Source organism: Amblyraja radiata, chromosome 27 (genome assembly GCF_010909765.2).
Source record: "Amblyraja radiata isolate CabotCenter1 chromosome 27, sAmbRad1.1.pri, whole genome shotgun sequence".
NCBI classification, from domain to species: Eukaryota; Metazoa; Chordata; class Chondrichthyes; order Rajiformes; family Rajidae; genus Amblyraja; species Amblyraja radiata.
The window spans coordinates 25,141,769-25,163,858 of NC_045982.1; the positions used below are offsets into that span (position 1 = coordinate 25,141,769).

The window sequence follows — 22,090 nt, forward strand, 5'->3', positions numbered from 1 at the left end:
CCAAAGTTAACCGCAGGAAAAGCGAGGTCTTGCTCCTGACTGGCCTGACTGATCTACCATCTCCTTCACCATCAAGACTTCCTTGTTGAAGGTGCCGAGGATATGATTCTGGAGGGACCGAGGCATGTGACAAGAATTGGCTGGAGCTAATAGCTAAGGTCGGAAAAAAATTGGGGCGGTGGAAGCAGCGTTCCCTCTCAAACACGGGAATGAATTTCGTCATCAAGCGTGTGTCGCTGTTGGGGCTTTTGTACTGGGCACAAGTGCAGCCCATTCCCTGCCCGTCTGCCTCAGCAATCACCCAGGCCACTGTCCAGTTCATCTGGGGTTCATAGATGGATTGAGTCTGACAATCGGAATCTTACTGCCAGTGCCGTTCGCAGAGTGTGGATTTGTGAAGAGAGTCTGGATAATGATGAAAGGGTCCTTGACATTGTTTATTCCGAACAGCTCCGTACTCAGTTTTACGTGCTGTTCCCAGTGACACATTTCGGAGATGGACATCAAATGTTGCTGGAAGGTCATCAACTCGGTTAAAGACGCCCTTTGGTCTACCCTGAACTTGTTGACGTCCCAGTACAGCATGATGTCCGTCATGGAATGTTGCCAACTAGCCCATTCCAGACTGCAGGAGAGACTCACTCAAGTTTGGTGCAGCCAACCATCTTGCGGAGAACCACGGTCCAGGTCCTTCCATTGCTGGTCATTGATACCCCTTAACCAAGGGAAGGGATATCACCCCAGGGGGACAGATGGGAGGCAAGGGTCCTTGATATAAGGATATTTTGTGAACACAACCGAACATAACGCTAACAAATTAATGTATAGACGCTGAGAAGACTTTTTACACAGCCCTTGGTGTGTATATATTCTTTATTATTCTGAATAATGTTTATTATTGGAAAAAAATATTTTAAATGCTATTGTAGTACCCGCATCAACTACAATGAATGAATGAATTAATAGTTTATTGTCACTTGTGACAAGTCACAGTGAGATTCTTTGTTTTGCATTCTCAAGGTATGGGTATGTAAAATACATATTATCAGGTAATAGGTTAACGTGGATGTCAATTGATAGTCTGTCCCCCGAGACAGAAAGATCAAGGCGGGATAGAGAAAACGGGGAATTATAGACCAGTTAGCCTGACATCGGTGGTGGGAAAGATGCTGGACTCAACTATAAAAGATGAGATAGCCCCACATTTGGATAGCAGTAACAGGATATGTCCGAGTCAGCATGGATTTACAAAGGGAAAATCATGCTTGACTAATCTTCTGCAATATTTTGAAGATGTAACTCGGAAAATGGACAAGGGAGAGCCAGTGGGTGCAGTGTACCTGGACTTTCAGAAAGCATTTGATAAGGTCCCACATAGGAGATTAGTGAGCAATGTTAGGGCACATGGTATTGGGGGTAGAGTGCTGACATGGATAGAGAAGTGGTTGGCAGGCAGGAAATAAAGAGTAGGGAGTAACGGGTTCCTTTCAGAATGGCAGGCAGTGACTAGTGGGGTACCGCAAGGCTGAGTGCTGGGACCGCAGCTATTTACAAAATACATCAATGATTTGGATGAAGGAATTCAAAGTAACATTAGCAAATTTCAGATGACACAAAGCTGGGTGGAAGTGTGAACTGTGAGGAGGATGCTATGAGAATGCAGGGTGACTTGGACAGGTTGGGGGAGTGGGCAGATGCATGGCAGATGAAGTTTAATGCGGATAAATGTGAGGTTATCCACTTTGGTAGAAAAAAACAGGAAGGCAGATTACTATCTAAATGACGTCCAGTTGGGAAAAGGGGAAGTACAACGGGATCTGGGGGTCCTTGTACATCAGTCTATGAAAGTAAGCATGCAGGTACAGCAGGCAGTGAAGAAAGTGAATGGCATGTTGGCCTTTATAACAAGAGGAATCGAATATAGGAGCAAAGAGGTCCTTCTGCAGTTGTACAGAGCCCTAGTGAGACCACACCTGGGGTATTGTAAGCAGTTTTGGTCCCCTAATTTGAGGAAGGACATTCTTGCTATTGAGGGAGTGCGGCGTAGGTTTACAAGGTTAATTCCCGGGATGGCGGGACTGTCATATGCTGAGAGAATGCAGCAGCTGGGCTTGTACACTCTGGAGTTTAGAAGGGTGAGAGGTAATCTCATTGAAACATATAAGATTGTTAAGGGCTTGGACACACTAGTGGCAGGAAACATGTCCCCAATGTTGGGGGGTCCAGAACCAGGGGCCACAGTTTAAGAATAAGGAGTAAGCCGTTTAGAACAGAGACAAGGAAACACTTTTTCTCACAGAGTGGTGAGTCTGTGGAATTCTCTGCCTCAGAGGGCGGTGGAAGCAGGTTCTCTGGATGCTTTCAAGAGAGAGCTAGATAGGGCTCTGAAAAATAGAGGAGTCAGGGGATATGGGGAGAAGGCAGGAAAGGGGTACTGACTGGGGTTGATCAGCAATGATCACATTGAATGGCGGTGCTGGCTCGAAGGGCCAAATGGCCTGCTCCTGCACCTATTGTCTAGTGTCTATTGTCTAAAGAGGAGAATGGTTTCAGAGATAGTCCAAGTGAATTTGAGGGCAGGGAGAAAGTTATTAAAATCAACAAGTTCAGCATGGGTGCAAGAAGTAGTCCCAATGCATTTGTCAATGTAGCGGAGAAAGAGTTGTGGATGGTGCCAGTGAATGATTGGAACAAGGACTGTTAAACGTAATCAACAAAAAGGCAGGAATAAGCAGAAGCACATGTGTGTGCCCATGGCTACACCTCTGATTTGAAGAAAGTGAGAGGAGTTGAACAAGAAGTTGAGGGTGAGGACAAATTAAATCAGATGAAGAAGAGTGTTTGTAGATGGAAATTGATTGAGTCTCTGTTCTAGGAAGAACCGGAAGTCTCTGAGACCTTCCTGGTGGGGGATGGAGGTGTGAAAGGACTGGACTTCCATGGTGCAGATGAGGCCATGCGGGTCTAGAATGTTTATCTAGAGTTGAAGAGCATGTGAGGTAGGTCAGAAGGGACTGGACAAGGGGGATACGATGGAATCAACGTATTTGTAGATGAGTTCTGTGAGGCAGGATTTGACAGAAACAATGGGTCTGCCAGGGCAATCCTGTTTATGGATATTGGGAAGTATTGAGCAGAGCAGGGCTGGTAAATGATGGGTTGGAGGCTATGGAGGGGAGATGAAGTCAGAAACAGCCTCGTGTTTGACTCTGGGGTAATGGTTAAGTGCAGGTATGATTAGGTGTCCAAGACCTGGTACCTGGCCTCAGCACAGTAAAGACACAACCTCTTCTTGAACTTCTTCTATCATCTTGTTCCATTAATCCACCACCATCTGAGTGAAAATGTTGCTCCTTTTATAATATTTAATAGGAACCTCCTCAAATATTCCCTCTCACATTTGACCTATATCATAGAGTCATAGAGTGATGCAGTGTGGAAACAGGTCCATCGGCCCAATTCGCCCACACCGGCCAACACGGTCCCAGCTACCCTAGTCCCACTTGCCTGCACTGGGTCCAAAACCCTCCAAACCAGCCCTATCCATGTACCTGTCCAAGTGTTTCTTAAACGATGCTCTACAATAATATCCAGTGGACTACCATTTACTGTTTAGGTCCTGCCCTTGTTCGACATCCCAAAATGCAACAACTCACACTTCACTGTATTAAATTCCATCAGCCATTCCTCAGCCCATCTGGACGATCGATCCAGATCCTGTTGCAATCGTTCACAACCATCTTCACTATCTGCAAAACCATTAACTTTTGTATCATCGGCAAACTTGCTAATCTTGCACTGTATGTTCTCATCCAAATCATTGATGTAGATGACAAACAGTAACGGGCCCAGCACCGAGCCCTGTGGCACACCACTAGTCATAGACCTCCATTCTGAGAAGCAGCCTTCCACCATCACCCTCTGCTTCCTTCCATAGAGCCAATTTGCTATCCATTCAGCTATCTCTCCTTGGATCCCATGAGATCTCACCTTCCAGAGCAGCCTACCATGCGGAACCTTGTTGAATGCCTTACTCAGGTCCATATTGTCTGGTTCTTGGTTCCCTTACCCTGAGTAAAAGATAGTTTATTCACCTTACTTATTCCACTCATGATCTTATGCCATTCTAAAAATCACCCCTCAGCCTCAGGGAATAAAGTCCTAACCTGTCGAACTTTCCCTATAGCTGAGGCCCTCATGTCCTGGCAATATCCTCATGAATCTTCTGTGCATTGTTTCCATCCTAATGCCATTCTTCCATTGCAGGGTGATCAAAACAGAAAACAAAAATATGGCCTCATCAATGCCTTGTCCAACTCAGATATAACATTCCAACTTGCATACTCAATATCCTGACTGAAGGCCAATGTACCAAAAGCCTTTTCTACCCTATCTGCCTATGATGCCACTTTAAGGGGACTATGCACTAGCACTCCTAGATCCTACTGCTTTATAATACTCTCCAGGGCCCTATCATTCATGGTGAAGACCCTGCCCTGGTTTAGCTGCTAAGAACACAACCTCAAACTCTTATTTATTCTAAATTCCATTAGCCATTCCTCAGCCTATTTTGGCAGCTGATCAAGATTATGCTGAACTTTGTGCAAGAGGCTTAGGCCTGGCAGAATTTGTTAGGTGTATTCAAAATGTTTCCTAAAATAGTATGTCCAACTCAATACTATTGGACCTAGTATTGGGAAACAAGCCTGGTCCGGTGCTGGTGTTTCAGTTTGGGGGGATAGTGGTCACATCTCTATATGTTTTAACAAAGTTTACAAATAAACCCCACTAAATACTGGGGTGACTCAACGGGAAAGACAGCATCTTTGGAGAACTGGTTCATAGGTTTTAAGATGGTTTTGAACAGGGGTCTGCACCTTGGAAGGCGGTACTGTAGATCAGTGCATGCTCCTTTAACATAGTGACCTCACCACTACTAACCACTCCCCATTGTCTCTTGTATAATTGTAGCTTCCCCACCTCCAGCTCGCTCTCTAGCTCCAGTGATGACAATGGACAGCTAGTGCATAGTGTGTGTAGTGCTTATAATAAAGTTATCTAGTAAAAGACTTTGTGTGACAAGCAAGAAATTTTACATGGTGTCAGAGTGGTAGACTCGCTTCTCCTGTTCATCGGCTTTATTTTTATTATTTGCTTTCTCCCAGTTGTGTCCCCATCCCCCCATTTTTTATTATGTCCAACTCGTGTCGTCGTCCCGACACGCTCGTTTTTGACACGGACATCGTCCACCGCTGGACTGTCTTCCAGCGCGACTATGAACACTATATTGCAATCGCTCACCCTGATGCCACTCCTGCTGTACAGGCTCACCTGCTCCTCAACCTGGCTGGTCCGGAGGCCATGGAACACTATGCCTCGTTCGAGTTCGCCCCTGCTGATGACCGTCGCGACCCGGTATGTCTCATGGCTAAATTCACTGCCCTCTGCGATATCCCTACCAATAACATTATCGAGCGCTTTAAGTTCTTCCAAAGGCGTCAGATTCCCGGTGAGCATATTGACGCTTTCATTGCCTCTTTGCGTCATGTGGCTCGGCGGTGGCGCCTTGAAACGATAACACCGGACGAAATGATCAGGGACGTCCTGGTCAACGGTCTCCTGAACTCTAAGCTGCGTGACGAGCTCCTGATGAAGCCTGATCTAACGCTAAGGGAAACTATGCATGCCGCTCGCATGGCTCGTTGGCTCCGTATCTCCCAGGACATCAACTTTACCGGTGCTGCTGGCCGCCGGTGGATCAATGGCCCGCAACGCCAGGGCACCGCCGCTGCGCCCGCTAAGGTCACCCCTCGTCGCTACCCAAATTGCAATTTCTCTTCCCACCAATTCAACGTTTGCCCAGCGCAGGGTAAAACTTGTAATTCCTGCGGGAAGCTGAACCACTTTTCTGCGGCATGTCGATCCCGTGGGAAACCTGTCCCTGCTCCAAGAAGGAGTCTAAACAACCTTGTGGACTCTGATAGCGCGCCTGGTTCCCAGTACCAGCCGGATGAACTCCCTGACTCTGATACGAGCTCCTCCCATGGTGATTCAACTGTGTTTTCGCTTTTGGGTGCACCTGCATTGATAACAGATCCATCTGTACATGTCACTGTGAATGGCCACTCCTTCCCTGCGAAGGTCGATACTGGTGCTTTTGCCAATGTTATGTCTGTTAGCCTCTTCAAGCAGATAAGATCTGGGGAGAGGGTTACTCCCGATGACTCCCGCCTTCATGCCTATGGGGGAGGTGTTCTGGTCCCTGTGGGGAAGGCCACGTTTATCTGTACAGTTCTTGAGACCTCTCGGCCCCTCATTTTTCTCCTGCTGGATTCTGAAAACGTCACCCTGCTGGGCGCCCGTGCATGCCAGGACTTTGGCTTGGTCTCTTTCCACCGCGACATCCACCTGGTGCAGGCCCCCATGGACCCCCCGAGCGAGTACCCCAACCGTTTTGATGACGTTCTGGGCAAATTGCCCTGTGCTTACAAAACCGTTGTTGACCCGGGGGTCAACCCGGTGATTAGACCGGCCCACCGCATTTCTTTTGCCATGAAGGGCCGCGTGGAGTCCACATTATGTGACATGGTAGCCATGGGCATCCTCAAGGAGGTGAGTGCTCCCACCCGGTGGGTCTCCACCATGGTCGTCACTGCCAAGAAGGACAAGAGCGAGATCAGGATCTGCATCAACCCGAAAGACCTGAACCTTGCCATCAAACGCCCGCACTACCCCATGCGGGCAGTGGAGGACGTCGCTGCACGGGTCGGTCCGGCCACAGTCTTCTCGGTCCGAGATGCCAAGAGCTCCTTCTGGCAGATCCCTCTGGATGAACGTTCCTCCTTCCTGACCACCTTTATCACACCCTTCGGCAGGTTCCGTTTTCTCCGCATGCCTTTTGGGATCAACTCAGCAAGCGAGGTTTTCCAGCGCACCATGGAACAGCTGTTTGCCGGGTTGCCGTGCGCTATCATCGTGGATGACATCCTGGTGTACGGGAGGGACGTCGCTGAGCACGACCTGCACCTCCGCCAATTCCTGGAGAGGGCTCGTGAGATCAATCTCACACTCAACCCGAAGAAGTGTCGGTTCCGCGTTCCCGAAGTCAGTTACGTAGGCCACGTTTTCACGGCCAGGGGTCTAAAGCCAGACCCCCAGAAGACGGCAACGGTCACCGAAATGCCCGCTCCCATGCCCGCTCCCACCGACGTGCCAGGCCTGCAGCGCTTTCTGGGTATGGTCAACTATCTGGGGAAGTTCATACCCGACCTCAGCGAACTGAGTGCTCCCCTGAGGGAGCTGATCAAGAAGGACAATGCCTGGGTCTGGCTCCCGCATCACCAGTCGGCATTCGTGGCCCTGAAGTCCAAGCTCGCACGCACCCCGACTCTCAAGTTCTTCGATCTAAACAGGCCAATTGTTCTCACTTGCGATGCATCTCAGTTCGGCCTCGGTGCTGCCTGCCTGCAGCTCCATGACGTCCAGCAGCTGCCTGTTTCCTATGCTTCGCGCACCATGACCCCTGCTGAGCAGCGCTACGCTCAGATCGAGAAGGAGCTCCTTGCCGTGGTGTTCGCATGCTCCAAATTCAAGGACTACATTCTGGGCAACACCTTCACCATTGAAGCTGACCACCAGCCGCTGGTCTCTATCTTGAACAAGCCCATCCATGTTGCCTCTTCCCGTTTGCAGCGGATGATGCTGCAGCTCCAGCGTTTCACGTTCCAAATTGTGTACCGCAAGGGCAAGGATATGTTCGTGGCCGACACATTGTCCCGTGAATTGGTGCTGCACAACGGCGTGGTGGTGAAGGGTCACAAGGTCGTGGTGCCGGCCGCGCTGCGGGATCATTACTTTCAAACCGCCCACAACGGCCACCCCGGGGTTGAGGCCACTTGTCCCAGGCCCAAAGCCAGTTTTACTGGCCGGGCATGGCTCAGGACATCCGGGACAGGGTCTCCGCCTGTGCTGCCTGCAACAGTCTCCTGCCTCATCAACAGCGCCAACCTCTCATGCAGCAGCCGGCTCCCGAGTTGCCGTGGATGGCTGTCGCCACTGACATATTCGAATGGCATGGCAAACACTTCCTGGTCCTGGTGGACTCCTACTCCAGCTGGTTCGAGGTGGACCAGCTGCCTTCCCTCACGTCTGCTGCCGTCATCGGGAAGCTTCGCCGCCACTTTTCAACCTTTGGGTCCCCGGTGACTCTCCAATCCGACAACGGCAGCCAGTTTTCCAGTGCAGAGTTCCATGCCTTCGCCGCCCGTTGGAACATTCGCCACATCACCAGCAGCCCCGAGTACCCGCAAAGCAATGGCCTTGCGGAGCGCGCTGTCCGCAGCGCCAAGTAGCTGCTGGAACATTGTCGGCTTTCTCATTCTGACTTCTACCTTGCCCTCCTCAACCTCCGCAACATTTCCCGGGACCCCGCACTCGGTTCGCCTGCCCAGCGCCTCATGTCCCGCACCACTCGCCCTCCTCTCCCGGTCTCTCAGCAATCCCTAAAGCCCACGGTCCGGAGCCCTGCCGCTGTCAAGGAGCGCATCGTCGAGAAGCAGGCCATCCAGAAGTGCTCCTTTGACAAGTCGTCCCGTCTCCTTCCCCGTCTGTTCCCGGGCCAGGTTGTCCGGATGCAGTCCCCCTCCGGTCACCACCGGCTGGCCGTTGTCGTTGGCAATGCTGACTCTCCCCGGTCATACCTGGTTGACTACGAGGGCACCGTGTACCGTCGGACACGCCAGCACCTGCTGCTTGTCAACGAGCCTGCTCCGCCTCCCGCAGACCCGTTTTCACCACCTGTCCCTTCCCCCCTGCCCGAAACTCTTCCTGCCCCTGTCACTCCTCGCATGCCCCGGAAACTGCCCTTTCAGCTCTCTGTGCCCCGCTCACGCCAGCCTCCTTCTCCTGCCTCGCCTGCGAGTGTACCTGTTTCGCCTCCCCGTTCTCCTCCTTCCCCTGGGCGCTCTTCACCCGGATCTCCCGTCTCTGTCCCTGCCCCCGTCCCTGTAGCTCCTGCGGTTGAGGGGGAAGGCGGGTTGCGCACCCGCTCTGGGCGGTTGGTCAAGCCGCCTGTCCGTTACGGGGTGTTTGAGTAGCCTGTATCATGATATGTTTTAACTGTTCCCTGCGCGGTTTCTGATTCTAGCGTATGAGCCGTGGTCGCTCTGTGCAAATGCAATGCTTTTGTTTCCAAGAGGAAGGATGTAGATCAGTGCATGCTCCTTTAACATAGTGACCTCACCACTACTAACCACTCCCCATTGTCTCTTGTATAATTGTAGCTTCCCCACCTCCAGCTCGCTCTCTATCTCCAGTGATGACCACGGACAGCTAGTGCATAGTGTGTGTAGTGCTTATAATAAAGTTATCTAGTAAAAGACTTTGTGTGACAAGCAAGTCATTTTACAGGTACTAAATTGGATTAAGGTAAATGATTAAACAGGAGGTAGAATGAGTACATTGGGAGCAGTTGTCATTGGGTAAGTCCACATCTGACATGTGGGAGATGTTTAAAGGTTAATGATGAAAGTTTATTAAAGTTCAGGACCCGATGGGATCTATCCTAAGTTATAAAGAGAGGCAAGAGAAGAAGCTGTCATGACCTTGAGAAATATCTTTGCAACTTGTGTAGCCATAGATGAGGTCTGGGAGGACTGAAGAGTTGCCAATGTTGGTCCTTTATTTAAGAAAGAGAAGTAGAGACAACCCAAGGAATTCTAGGCCAGTGAGCCTCATGTCAGAGGTCGGGATAGGATTTGCTTGCATTTGAATGAGAATAGGCTAAGTAGGGAAAGTCAGCATGACTTTCTTGGCAGTATGTCATGTCTTGATATAGTTTTTTTGTCAAAGGCAATTAATGAGGGTTGGGCAGTGGATCTTGTTTACATGGAATTTGATAAGGCACATGATAAAGTTTCTCATTCATACGCTGCGGCAACACAGAGAACAGCCTGGGGACTCGCTCCCTATATCAAGCCAATGGTGCAAGAGTCACTTTGGTGTCGGTGGGGTATTGATAGGGGATGATCAGCCATGATCGCATTCAATGGCAGTGCTGGCTCAAAGGGCTGAATGGCCTCCTCCTGCACATATTGTCTATTGTCTAGTATCTTTTTTTTTTTTTTTTTTTTTTTTTTTTTTTTTTTTTTTATTTTTATTAGAAGTACGGTAAATTGCAATAATACACAACACATATATCTTAATACATTTTTTGTACCGCTTCATTTTTTTTTTTTTTAAAGCTTTAAGAAAAAGATAGAAGTAAGGAAAGTAAAGAAGGTGCGCAAGAGTTGTGAAGTGCAGAAGAGTGTTGGGAAAAGAAAGCCCCTTAGAAAAGAAGTTAGAGAAGGAAGTAAAGTAAGAAAGTAGACCCTAGAAAAGAAAGAAAAAGAAAGTAAGGACAATCGCTCTATTATAACATTAAACTCCGCAGAAAGACTACCAACCAAGTCTGTTTTTGTTGTTTTATCACCCAATGCCAGGTCCTGATACCATTTATTTATTTATTTATTTATTTAAAATTACTATTGCACCTCATGCTTGTAATAGGTCCATAAACGTAGACCACGTCTTTTGGAATTGGTTTGCTTTATCTGCTAAGAGGAATCTCATCTCTTCCAGATGTAATGTTTCAAACATATTTGATATCCACATTTTTATTGTTGGTGTGGGCGCATTTTTCCAGAATTTAAGTATGAGCTTTTTTCCCATTATTAGCCCGTAATTGAGTAAATTCTTCTGATATTGTCTAGTATCTAACAGTCACCTGTCACCCGAGGAGTATGAGATTTGAGGATCTGATCAAAGTCCATGAGACAGGGGATGAAGCAGATGGATGGTCTCCTGGACTATCCTTGCTGATTAACCCTGGGAGTGATTCAGTGGGACTGGGGGCCAAACGTAGAGGGAAAGGCTGAGATTAGGAGAGGGCATCAACCATGGGATGGGTTCCCAGTCGGAGTGGGTGTAGCGGGGAAAATGCTCGTGATCAGGTGGGAGAGTTGAACTCATTCATCTCCAATGGCTCGCTCCACACCTTCACTCTCATTATCTGATGCTGATTGATGTCGACACACAGATCAATGACAGCGGGACAGGCAGCATCTCTGGAGAGAAAGAATGGGTGATGTTTCGAGGTTAAGTCCACACTAATGTAATTATAAAGAAACCCCATCAATGCCTCTACTTCCTGAGGAGATTAGGGAGATTTGGTATGTCAGAGAGGATTCTCTTGAATTTCTACAGATTAGAATAGATTAGATTAGATTAGATTCCTTTATTTGTCATTCAGACCTTTCGGTCTGAACGAAATTTCGTGACCTGCAGTCATACATATAATGATAAACAACAAAACACAAAAAGTTGTGAACACTGCCCATTCTATCACATGTTCTGACCACCCCAACATCAAAAAGATTTACAGGTGTCGCTGCCTCAAAAAGGCAGCCAGCATCGTCAGAGACCAACACCACCCTGGCCACACACTCATTTCATCCGGGAAGAAGATAAAGGAGCCTGAAAACTGTAACGTCCAAGTTAAGGAACAGTTCCATCAGGCTATTAAACAGTACAACCGCCATTAAGCTCTGAATTACAATTATTGAATTACTATCATTGTTAGTACTGCACTGCTGTTGTTTGTTTTTTATGTGTACATATGTGTGGTGTGTGAGTATATATATATATATATATATGTATGTATATACATTTGTGTGTATGTGTGAATAAGTGTATATATATATACACACTGAACTTGTCTTTCTCATTTATTATATTGCTTACAGTGCACTGTTGTTTACATATACTTTGTGCTGCTGCAAGTAAAAATGTAATTCATCTATCTGGGACATATGACAAGAAAACATTCTTGATAATCTCCTGCTCCAGAGTATTGGGCGGCAGCGGAGGTTGCTCCACCCCCTCAGTTCCTTCCTGCGATTGGCAGTGACTAGCTTCAGCAGGATATAAATTGCAGCAGTTTGTGCCCAGGGTATTGGACCCACCTGAGGTGAAACTGGCTTGTTGGAGACGGACACAGTGAGCACCAGAGGGGTTGTTTGTGTGTTGCTGACACACGGGACTGGCTGCTGGTTCTCAGTTTCAATGGATTGACACCAAATGAAATGAAATGAATGGGGGATTCTTTGTTTCAACAGGTCAGAGACAGGATGAAGCCCTTTGTTACAATTGTGCTTGTGCTGTGCATTTACCTGTCAGGATCAGACAGTGCAGGTTAGCACTTGTTCTGGTGTGAGGGGTTCCGGAGGGAAAACATCAGACATGGTGCATGTTAGGACAGGTACTGAATAATTCTAGCTTACCCTGGTCGGCAAATTATACCTTCAGTAAATGGAGCATGTTCTGGTGAAGGTAGTGGAGGGATAGAACATGGTACAGCACAGGAATGGGCCCTTCAGCCCACCATGCTGTGCTGACCATGATATTGGTCTGAACTAATCCCATCTCTCTGCACATGGTCTGTACCCTTCTCTTCCTGCATGTTCATGTGTCTGTGTAAATGCCTCTTCTACACTGCTAATGTAAAAGCTTCCACCACCAACATGGCAGTGTGCTCCAGGCACCTGTAAGCAAACACTTGCCTTTCACATAATCATATCTATATTACTAAATCTCTGTTCTTGACCGCTTTTGGCCGTCTGTGCTGCGATTTCCGAGAGAACGCCGCCACATACCACCGTCATTTTTGGCCACCTTGCTCAGAGCCTCCATCCGCCGCATGTGTGCTGAGGATTTTTCCTGTCGATGAAAAATGACAGATATTAATGTTTTTACAAAATTCCCCATTCTCTCTGCTGCCCCTGCTGGAGAGAGGGGGTGGGACTATAAAACCAGGAAGTGGTGTGCCTCAATCAGTCTCTCATCAAGATGGAGGTCACTCTGAATGACACTGAACAAATGCCTACACAGCTGTGAGTACCCTTAATGTGGTTTGAAAATGAAAAGATGGTTAGTTTGAAGTAAAAAAGCACTGCCTGCAAATTATTGTTTGGGGGGTTTGGGTTGAAGTAAAAAGTCACTCTCTTTCTCTCTCCACTCCTCTCTCTCACCACCTCTCTCCCTATCCCTCTCTCTTTCTCCCCCACCCCCCCGTCTCTCCCTTTCTATCTCTCACTCTCTCCCCACCATCCCTCCCCTAAACCCCCCACCTCTCCACACACCCCTACCCCCTTCCCTCCACCCTGCCTCCCCCTCCCTGCTCCCCACCTCTCCCCCTCCCCTCACCTCACCCCCCTCTCAGCACGCTCTCTCTCCCCCTCTCCTCCCCCTCTCTCCTCCCCCTCTCTCCTCCCCCTCTCTCCTCCCCCTCTCTCCTGCCCCCCTCTCTCCTCCCCATCCCTCTCTCCTCCCCCTCCCTCTCTCCTCCCCCTCTCTCCTCCCCCTCTCTCTCTCTCCCCTCCCCATCCCCTCCCCCCCCCTCCTCAACCCCCCTCTCCTCTCCCTCCTCCCCTCTCCCCTCTCCTCTCCCCCCTCTCCTCTCTCCCGCTCTCCTCTCCCCTCTCCCCCCTCCCCCTCTCACCTCCCCCTCTCTCCTTCCGCCTTCCCCCCTCTCTCCCTCTTTCTCTCTCTCCCCTCCATCCCCTCCCCCTCTCATCCCCCCCTCTCCTCCCCCCTCTCCTCTCCCCCCTCTCCTCTCCCCCCTCTCCTCTCTCTCCCCCCTCCTCTCTCCTCTCCCCCCTCTCCTCTCTCCCCCTCTCCTCTCTCCCCCATCTCCTCTCCCGCCCTCCTCTGCCTCCCCTCTCCTCTGCCCCACCTCTCCTCTCCCCCCTCTCTCTCTCTCTCCCCTCTTTTTCTCCCCCTCCTCCCCTCCACCCCCACCCCCACCGTCCATCCCCTAAACCCCCTCCCCTCCACACACCCCTACCCCCTTCCCTCCACCCTCCCTCCCTCCCTCCCCTTCCCTGCTCCCCACCTCTCTCCCTCACATCACACCCCTCTCAGCACGCTCTCTCTCTCTCTGGGGTATAAACGTCAGTAGATAGGGTGGTTATGGGATAAAAGGAGCAAATTAATAATAATCAAGGGGTGTAATTAGCGTGAGTGCAGGTGGGGGGGGGGAGGGGGTGGGGGGGATAGTTAGTGTGTGTGATGCTGCATGCCACCTCCCCCCCCACAACCGTAAGTTGGGGGAACAGACCCAACGGGTCTGCACTTGGTCTAGTACTTATTAAAACTCTGATCTTGTTACTGTTTATATGTGTGTGTATATGTGGTTATCTTTACATCTTCCCCAATACATTATGCAGTAATGATTACATTTTTACATATACCGGTTGACATTTTGCCCGTCGAGCCTGGGATCGCCTTATCTGAACAATTCATGCTTTATTTCTCGATTTATTCTCGACTCCTTACTGATTAAAATTCTGAAAATGTCAAAAGTCTTTAAAATTAAAACCACCAGCTTCAAATGATGATGTCACAATCGCTCAGCTAGCAGAGACCTGCCTCACCTCATCGGATATTTGACACGTTATCCGCGATTAAACTTTAAAAATGACAACTTTCACAAGATTGTTACGTATTCTGATTCACATTTTTCCCCTTGAGGCAGAGATCACTTTTACTAAACATTTTATGCTTTATTTCTTGACGTATTACTTATTAAAGTTTAATAAAATCAAAATACCTTTAATCTCAAACCGAATAGCTTCAACTGATGACGTCACAATGGCCAGACTAGCAGGGGGATGGCGAATTACTATTGCAACACACAGGGCAGGTGCAATTGCAATTTTGTTGAAAGATCACTGTTGAGGAAGGCAAGGGGAGGGCTGGAATCTTACATTCGGGAACGGTTTGAGTTGGAGGACCACCCCTCCCGTGGGGGTTATGGGTAGGGAACGGGTGCGTTGGGGGAGTCTGCACTTGGTCTAGTCTTCTTTAAACTTTCTCCGTCCCACTTTAAACCTGTGCCCTCTGGTACTTGTCATTTCCAAGTAAAGACATTCTACCCTAACTATGCTCCCCGTCATTTTGTGCTTCTATCAGTTTGTCACTTGACCTTCAATGCTCCAGTGAAAACAACCCCAGTTCGTCCAATCTCTCCTTGTACCTAACGCACAACATTGTGGCTAAAAGTCCTTGAGGTTTCTACTAGTAGTGCTTGCAATGTGCATTTATCTGCACTGTAGGATACTGCATGGATAGTGGCCATTTAGCACATGATGTCCATACCTGCTCTCTCTGACCATTCCAGAATTTGCCTTTCATTTCCTGACCTACTCTCCTCTGGGGGAGTAACAACAACCTCCATTTCTATGCAATGATCTGCATCCTGTTAACCTTTGGGATGCAGTAATCTCTGCTTCCAAGGTGTTCCAAGACTTGCTCTAACAGTTCTGGCTAATTTACCAGAACAATTTCAGCAATGCTGCCTTCCTTGTAAACTAGAAACGGGCTGAAGGGAAGGTTCTGCAGAATGCACTTCTGAAACTCCTGCCCTGTCTCTCAGAATTCAAGAAAAAATCATTTTGCAGAAATCTGCTCTCTAGTTATCCTGTGCTCCATCGCCGATGACAAAGGTACAATTTCAAACAGAGATTTAACATTCAAACTTCATATTTTACAGGATTGATGCAGAAATCAGTGATATTCCCAACCAAAACAGCCACCAGCTTCGTCAAGTTGAATGCAGCTGATTTCTCTGATTTGACTGCCTTTACTGTCTGCCTCAGAGCAGCCTCTGAAGAGAACCATGATTACACTTTGTTCTCCTACGCAACAAAGAAATCCCACAATGAGCTGCTGATTTGCCAAAAGAGTAATGCACAACTTGACCTGTATTTAGGATCTGTTATAACGGGATTTTCCCTCCCAAAAATGGATGCCTGGTTGAGACACATCTGTGTGAGCTGGGAGTCTCAAAATGGTGAGATAACAGTCTGGGTCAATGGGAGACGTAGTCTAACGAAGGTTAGTAGTAAGGGTGGATTTGTGAAAAATGGTGGCCAGTTTATTCTTGGTCAGGAGCAAGACACAGTCGGTGGTAAATTTGACATCGAACAATCCTTAGTCGGAGAGATAACTGATGTTAATATGTGGGATCGTGCTCTAAAACCCTATGAGATTGAGTTGATCAGTCAGGGGTGTTACAATATTGGAGGGAACCTCATTGACTGGGGATCAACAACATTTACAACAGGAGGGAATGTCAAAATTAAAGACAATAATGATTGTACACTTTAAATGTTTTGGCTCCAAAAAGCATTTAAATGTGCAGAGGGGAACACAATCTCCTCAAACTACTGTAGCTGAATATGAACTTGCTTTCCGATCTTTCCTCTCTAAACCAGATCGGTAGTAAAAGTAATGTTGATTCCAGAATAAAGGGCCGTTTACTTCGGGGTAAGGGACAACTCACTGTCCTTCCAGTTTCTCATCCCCCTCACTGACAGGGTAATGGCTTCAAACTCAATACACAAGAGTCTCGGCCATTCTCCGTCACACATTGAGAGAGGGATGGGGAGCGGGGAACCATGGTGATGTCTACAGGGATCGGCAGGGTGTAAACCCCAGGGCGCTGCCCCACACACTGACCCTTGACTGAAGCCCAGGGACTGCTCAGAACAGACAAATCCGCCCTCTTTAACCAGACTCCCCTCCTCGTCCATTCTGCTGGAGCCCTTCCTCAAATCCCACTGGGAATAGTTGGGCATCCCAGTTAAAAGATGCAGCAGTACAGAGCAGTGTCCAGGGCATTTGGTGCCATCTCTCTGACACACACATGTAGACAAGAAAGTGTCAGGGGCACGGGGGTGGTGGTGATGGGCAGACACGGACTGTGGGAAAGTCCCTGTGGTGGAGGCTGATCCTGTCTTGATTTAGATTGTGCTGATTGGAATTATTACTGTCTCTCTCTGTATTTAACCTCTTGATTTCACATTGTTTGTTACACCAAGGTTTGGAAAGCTCACAATGTGTTCTGTGCTTCCAGTGATTGTGATTAAACTGTAACATTGCAGTTTCATCAGCTTAATAAACAAGCATCAAAACAAAAATAATCTTGTGTGTGAATGACTGTGTTTGTGTATCCGGGTTCCATGTAATGTTCACTGCACTCAGTGTCCATTACTAAGTCTTAAAAACATCTCTAAATACACCCATCAAATTCTGCACCGTCTAAGCCTTTTGCACAAAGTTCAGTAGAATCTTGATCAGCAAAGCAAGTAGGCAATGGAATGGTTAATGGAGTTGAATGCAGATAAGTGTGAGGTGTTGCATTTTTAGAAGTTGAACCAGGATAGCATCTTCATCATAAATGGAAGAGCCTTTGGGAGTGTTGTCGAGCAGAGGGATCTAGGAGTGCAGGTACATAGTTCCCCTAAAGAGGCATAGTGTAACAGGTAGATGGGGTAGAGAATAAGACTTTTGGTACATTGGCATTCATCAATCTGTGTATCGAGTGTACAAGTTGGTATGTTATAGCAGGGTGGGACAAGGCATTAGTGAACCCACATTTGGATTTTTGTGTTCTGTTTTAGTCACCCTGCTACAGAAGAATGTCATTAAGCTGTAAACTGTGCAGAGAAGATTTACGAGGATGTTTCCGGGACATGTTTAATATATTGTCACATGTATCAAGGTGCTTTGGCGCTATTCAGTCAGTGAAAAGACTATACATGTTTATACATGTTCACAATCAAGCTGCCCACATCTCGGGTGAATGCACACAGTCTTTACCCAGAGTAAGGGTATCAAGACCCATTGGGGATAGGGCAAATGTGAGAGAGGGAATATCTAATACGAACCAGAGGAGCAACTTTTTCACCCGGAGGGTGTTGGATGCACAGAAAAAGCTGTCAGAGGAAGTGTCTCTATCATGCTGAGGACTGGCACCAGCTCTCAGACACCTCCTCATACCTACCCTTTGACCAGGACCCCACAGTTGAAGACTAGGCCATCATCTTCTCGACTGTTTCTGATTGCATCACCCTGGTTATCTCCCTTACACAGCCTCCAATCTTATTGATCCCCAGCCCTGCATTTCTATCTCTATCCCAATGTCCATAAACTGGACTGCCCTAGCAGACCCATTGTCTCTGCTTGCTCCTACCCCACAGAACTTTCTCCCAAATAACTTGATTCCATCCTATTCCCCCTTGTCCAGACCCTCTGACCTACATCTGAGACAGCCCACATGCCTTTTAACTCATGATAAACTTTCAATTTCCAAGCCCCCTTTGCCTCATCTCTATCACAGATGCCCAGTCCCTTTACACCTCCATCCCTCACCAGGAAGGTGCCCACGCCCTCCGGTGCTTCCTTGAACAGAGGCGCAATCAATTTCCATCTACAAACACTCTTCTCCACCTGACGGAATTTGTTCTCACCCTCAATTTCTTGTTCAACTCCTTTCACTATCTCCACGTTAAAGATGTAGCCATGGGCACTCACATCGGCCCCAGCTATGCCTGCCTTTTTGTGGGTTACGTTGAATAGTCCTTGTTCAAACATGCCCTGGCACCATCCTCCAACTCTTTCTCCGCTACATTGGGGTTACCTCTTCCACCCATGTGGAATTTGTTGATTTCATTAAGTCACATCTCTATACGTTTTAACAAGTACCGGGGTGACTCAATGGGAAAGACAGCATCTTTGGAGAACTGGTTCATAAGTTTTAAGATGTTTTTGAACAGGGGTTAGTCTGCACCTTGGAAGGAGGTACTAAATTAGATTAAGGGAAATGATTAAACAGGAGGTAGAATAAGTATTTAAGAAGGAACTGCAGATGCTGGAAAATCGAAGGTACACAAAAATGCTGGAGAAACCAGGCAGGTGCAGCAGCATCTATTGAGCGAAGGAAATAGGCAACGTTTCGGACCGAAACCCTTCTTCAGACTGAAGGGGAGAGGAAAGGAAAGGGGAGGAGAAGGAGCCCGAGGGCTGAGGGAGAGATAGGAAGGGGAGGGGATAGCAAGGGCTAACAAAATTTGGAGAATTCAATGTTCATGCCACCAGGATGCAGATTCCCCAAGCGGAATATGAGGTGCTGTTCCTCCAATTTCCGGTGGTGCTCGCTCTGGCCATGGAGGAGACCCAGGACAGAGAGGTCGGATACGGAATGGGAGGGGGAGTTGAAGGGCTGAGCCACCGGAAGGTCAGGTTGGTTAATGCGGACCGAGATGAGGTGTTGGTCTCACCGATATAGATCAGCTGACATCTAGAGCAGCGGATGCAATAGATGAGGTTGGAGGAGATGCAGGTGAACCTCTGTTGCACCTGGAATGACTGCTTGGGTCCTTGAATGGAGTCAAGGGGGGAGGTAAAGCGACAAGTGTAGCATCTCTTGCGGTTGCAAGGGAAAGTGCCCGGGGAGGGGGTGGTACGGGAGGGAAGGTAAGAATTGACAAGGGAGTTACAGAGGGAGCGGTCTTTGCGGAAAGCAGACATGGGGTGAGATGGGAAGATGTGGGGAGTGGTGGGGTCACGTTGGAGTTGGCGAAACTGACGGAGGTTTACCTGTTGTAGGTCGGCTAGTGGGGTGAAAGGTGAGGACTAGGGGGACTCTGCCTTTGTTGCGAGTGGGGGGATGGGGAGAGAGAGCAGTGTTACGGAGTATTGAAGAGACCCTGGTGTGAGACTCGTCTATGGTGGAGGAGGGGAACCCCCGTTCCCTGAAGAATGAGGACATTTCAGATGCCCTGGTGTGGAACGCATCATCCTGGGAGCAGATGTGGCGTAGATGGAGGAATTGGGAGTAGGGGGTGGAGTCTTTACTGGAAGCAGGGTGGGAAGAAGTGTAGTCCAGATAGTCATGGGAGTCAGTGGGTTTATAGTGGATGTCGGTCAGAGGTCTATCACCTGCGATGGAGATAGTGAGGTCAAGGAATGGTAGGGAAGTGTCGGAAATGGTCCAGGTGTATTTGAGTGCCGGATGGAAGTTGGTGGTGAAGCGGATGAAGTCAGTCAGTTGTGTGTGGGTGCTGGAGGTGGCACGAAAACAGTCATCGATGTAGCGGAGGTAGAGGTCGGAATGGGGCCCTGGTACGTCTCGAACAAGGATTGTTCGACGTACCCGACAAAGAGGCAGGCGTAGCTGGGGCCCATGCACGTGCCCAAAGCTACGCCTTGTATTTGGAAGAAATGGGAGGAGTCAAATTAGAAGTTATTGAGGGTAAGGACCAACTCCGCTAGGCGGAGGAGAGTGTCGGTGGCCGGGTATAGGTTGCTTCTCCGGTCAAGGAAGGACGGAGGGCTTTGAGACCATCCTGGTGGGGGATGGAGGTGTAGAGTGACTGGACGTCCATGGTGAAGATGAGAGGATGAGGGTCTAGAGAATGGAATGCGCGGAGACGACGGAGAGTGTCTGAGGTGTCTTGAACATAGGTAGGGAGGAATTTAACCAAGGGGGATAGGATGGAGTCAAGATATGTGGAAATGAGTTAGGTAGGGCACGAACAGGCAGAGACAATGGGTCTACCGGGACAGCCAGGTTTGTGGATTTTGGGGAGAAGGTAAAATCGGGCCGTGAGGGGCTGTGGAACGATGAGGTTGGAGGCTCGGGCGGGCAGGGCGTGGAAGTTGATGAAGTCGTAGATGGTGTTAGAGATGGTGGCCTGGTGCTCGTCAGTGGGGTCATGGTCCAGGGGTAAGTAGGAGGAGGTGTCCGAGAGCTGGCGCGTGGCCTCAGCTTTGTAGAGATCGGCGCGCCAGACTACCACGGCACCTCCCTTGTCGGCGAGTTTGATAACCCAGTCTGGGTTGTTGCGGAGTGAGTCGATGGCAGTACATTCAGGGGGGGAGAGATTGGAGTGAGACAGGGGAGTGGAGAAGTTGAGGCAGTTGATGTCGCAACGGCAGTTTTGGATAAAAAGTTCTAAAGTCGGAAGGCCACGAGGGGGGGGTCCACGAGAAGGGCTTTGGGAGCAGTTGTCATTTGGTAAGTCCACATCTGACATGTGGGAGATGTTTAAAGGTTAAAGATGAAAGTTGATTAAAGTTCAGGACCTGATGGGATCTATCCCAAGTTATAAAGAGAAGAAGTTGTCAAGGCCTTGTGAAATATCTTTGCAACTTGTGTAGCGACAGGTGAGGTCTGGGAGGACTGGAGAGTACCCAATGTTGGTCCTTTATTTAAGAAAGGGAAGAGATAACCCTTTCAATCCAGACAATCAGATTATCTGATGCTGACTGATGTCGACACACAGATCAATGATAGCTTTCTATCTTTGGGAGAAGGGAGATCAATTGACTGACCAAATGGTGCCAGCGCAACAACCTGGCTCTCATTGTCAGTAAGATCAAGGAACTGATTGTGGACTTTGGAAGAGGAAGGACGAGGTTCTATGACGACGGAATTGTAATTGTATTGTATTCAAATTTATTGTAATTGTCTCAGTTAGAGACAACACAATGAATTTCCCTTACTGGCAGTATCATAAAAATAAATAAATAATAATAAATAATAAAACATATTAAAAATAAAATAGAATTTAAAAAAAAGCACAATCATTGAAAGTCCACGACATAACATAACACAGTGGCACCAAGGTGAGGAAGGCACCCTAATCCAGCTAGCTTCCCCTCCTTTCTTCCCAGTTGTTCACTCGTGGTCGAGGCCTTCCTAGCACTCGCGGCCTTTTGGCTAAGATCAAGTGTAGTATCTGTTCTTATCAGTCAGTAAAAGAGCTAAATAAAGAGCGTCTGTTCTTATTAGAACAGGGAAAGAGATCTGTTCTTATTAGAACAGTCCTGGCGGTCCTTTAAGGACAGGAGCTGCAGATTACGATTTAAAAAATCGTAGCAATGGCAGCTGCAATGGGAACTAGAGGACAGGGTATCCGCAATACCCTGAGGATTAGTGTCAAGGATCTCAGTGAGGGGATGCCCTTCAGTCGGGACACCTTTGTAAAAAAGGTATTGCTGGAAACCTGCAAGTTCGAGCCCAGGGATATCTACTGCCTCCAGGACTTCCCAGGTAACGGCTATTTCGATGTTACATTTGTGCTTCCGACAGGATGGCAAAAACTGCTAAAGGATTTCAAGGAGAAGGGGAATGAAGCTCCGCTGTCGTTGCTGAAGGTGCAGCCACTCTTCACCCTCCCAAACCAAAAGGAAAGGACGATCACGG

General features: G+C 48.3%; 1 protein-coding gene and 1 non-coding gene across 3 annotated transcripts in view; both read left to right on the forward strand.

The window, feature by feature from the left end:
• Positions 1-16,262, forward strand: part of LOC116988637 (C-reactive protein-like) — a 124,734-nt gene extending 108,472 nt beyond the window's left edge. The window contains exons 1-3 of one of the 2 annotated variants that reach the window (XM_033045523.1): positions 11,938-12,036; positions 12,156-12,231; positions 15,590-16,262. In XM_033045523.1, the coding sequence (XP_032901414.1) occupies positions 12,168-12,231; positions 15,590-16,206 (681 nt within the window). In that variant the 5' untranslated portion in view covers positions 11,938-12,036; positions 12,156-12,167 and the 3' untranslated portion in view covers positions 16,207-16,262. Of the gene's footprint in view, positions 1-11,937; positions 12,037-12,155; positions 12,232-15,589 lie in introns of those variants that run through there. The other variant, XM_033045524.1, reaches the window with a different exon arrangement.
• Positions 16,263-21,583: 5,321 nt separating this feature from the next.
• LOC116988665 lies at positions 21,584-21,780 on the forward strand. The gene has a single exon (XR_004416019.1). It is a non-coding gene; the product is annotated as a U2 spliceosomal RNA (small nuclear RNA).
• Positions 21,781-22,090: the final 310 nt, after the last annotated feature.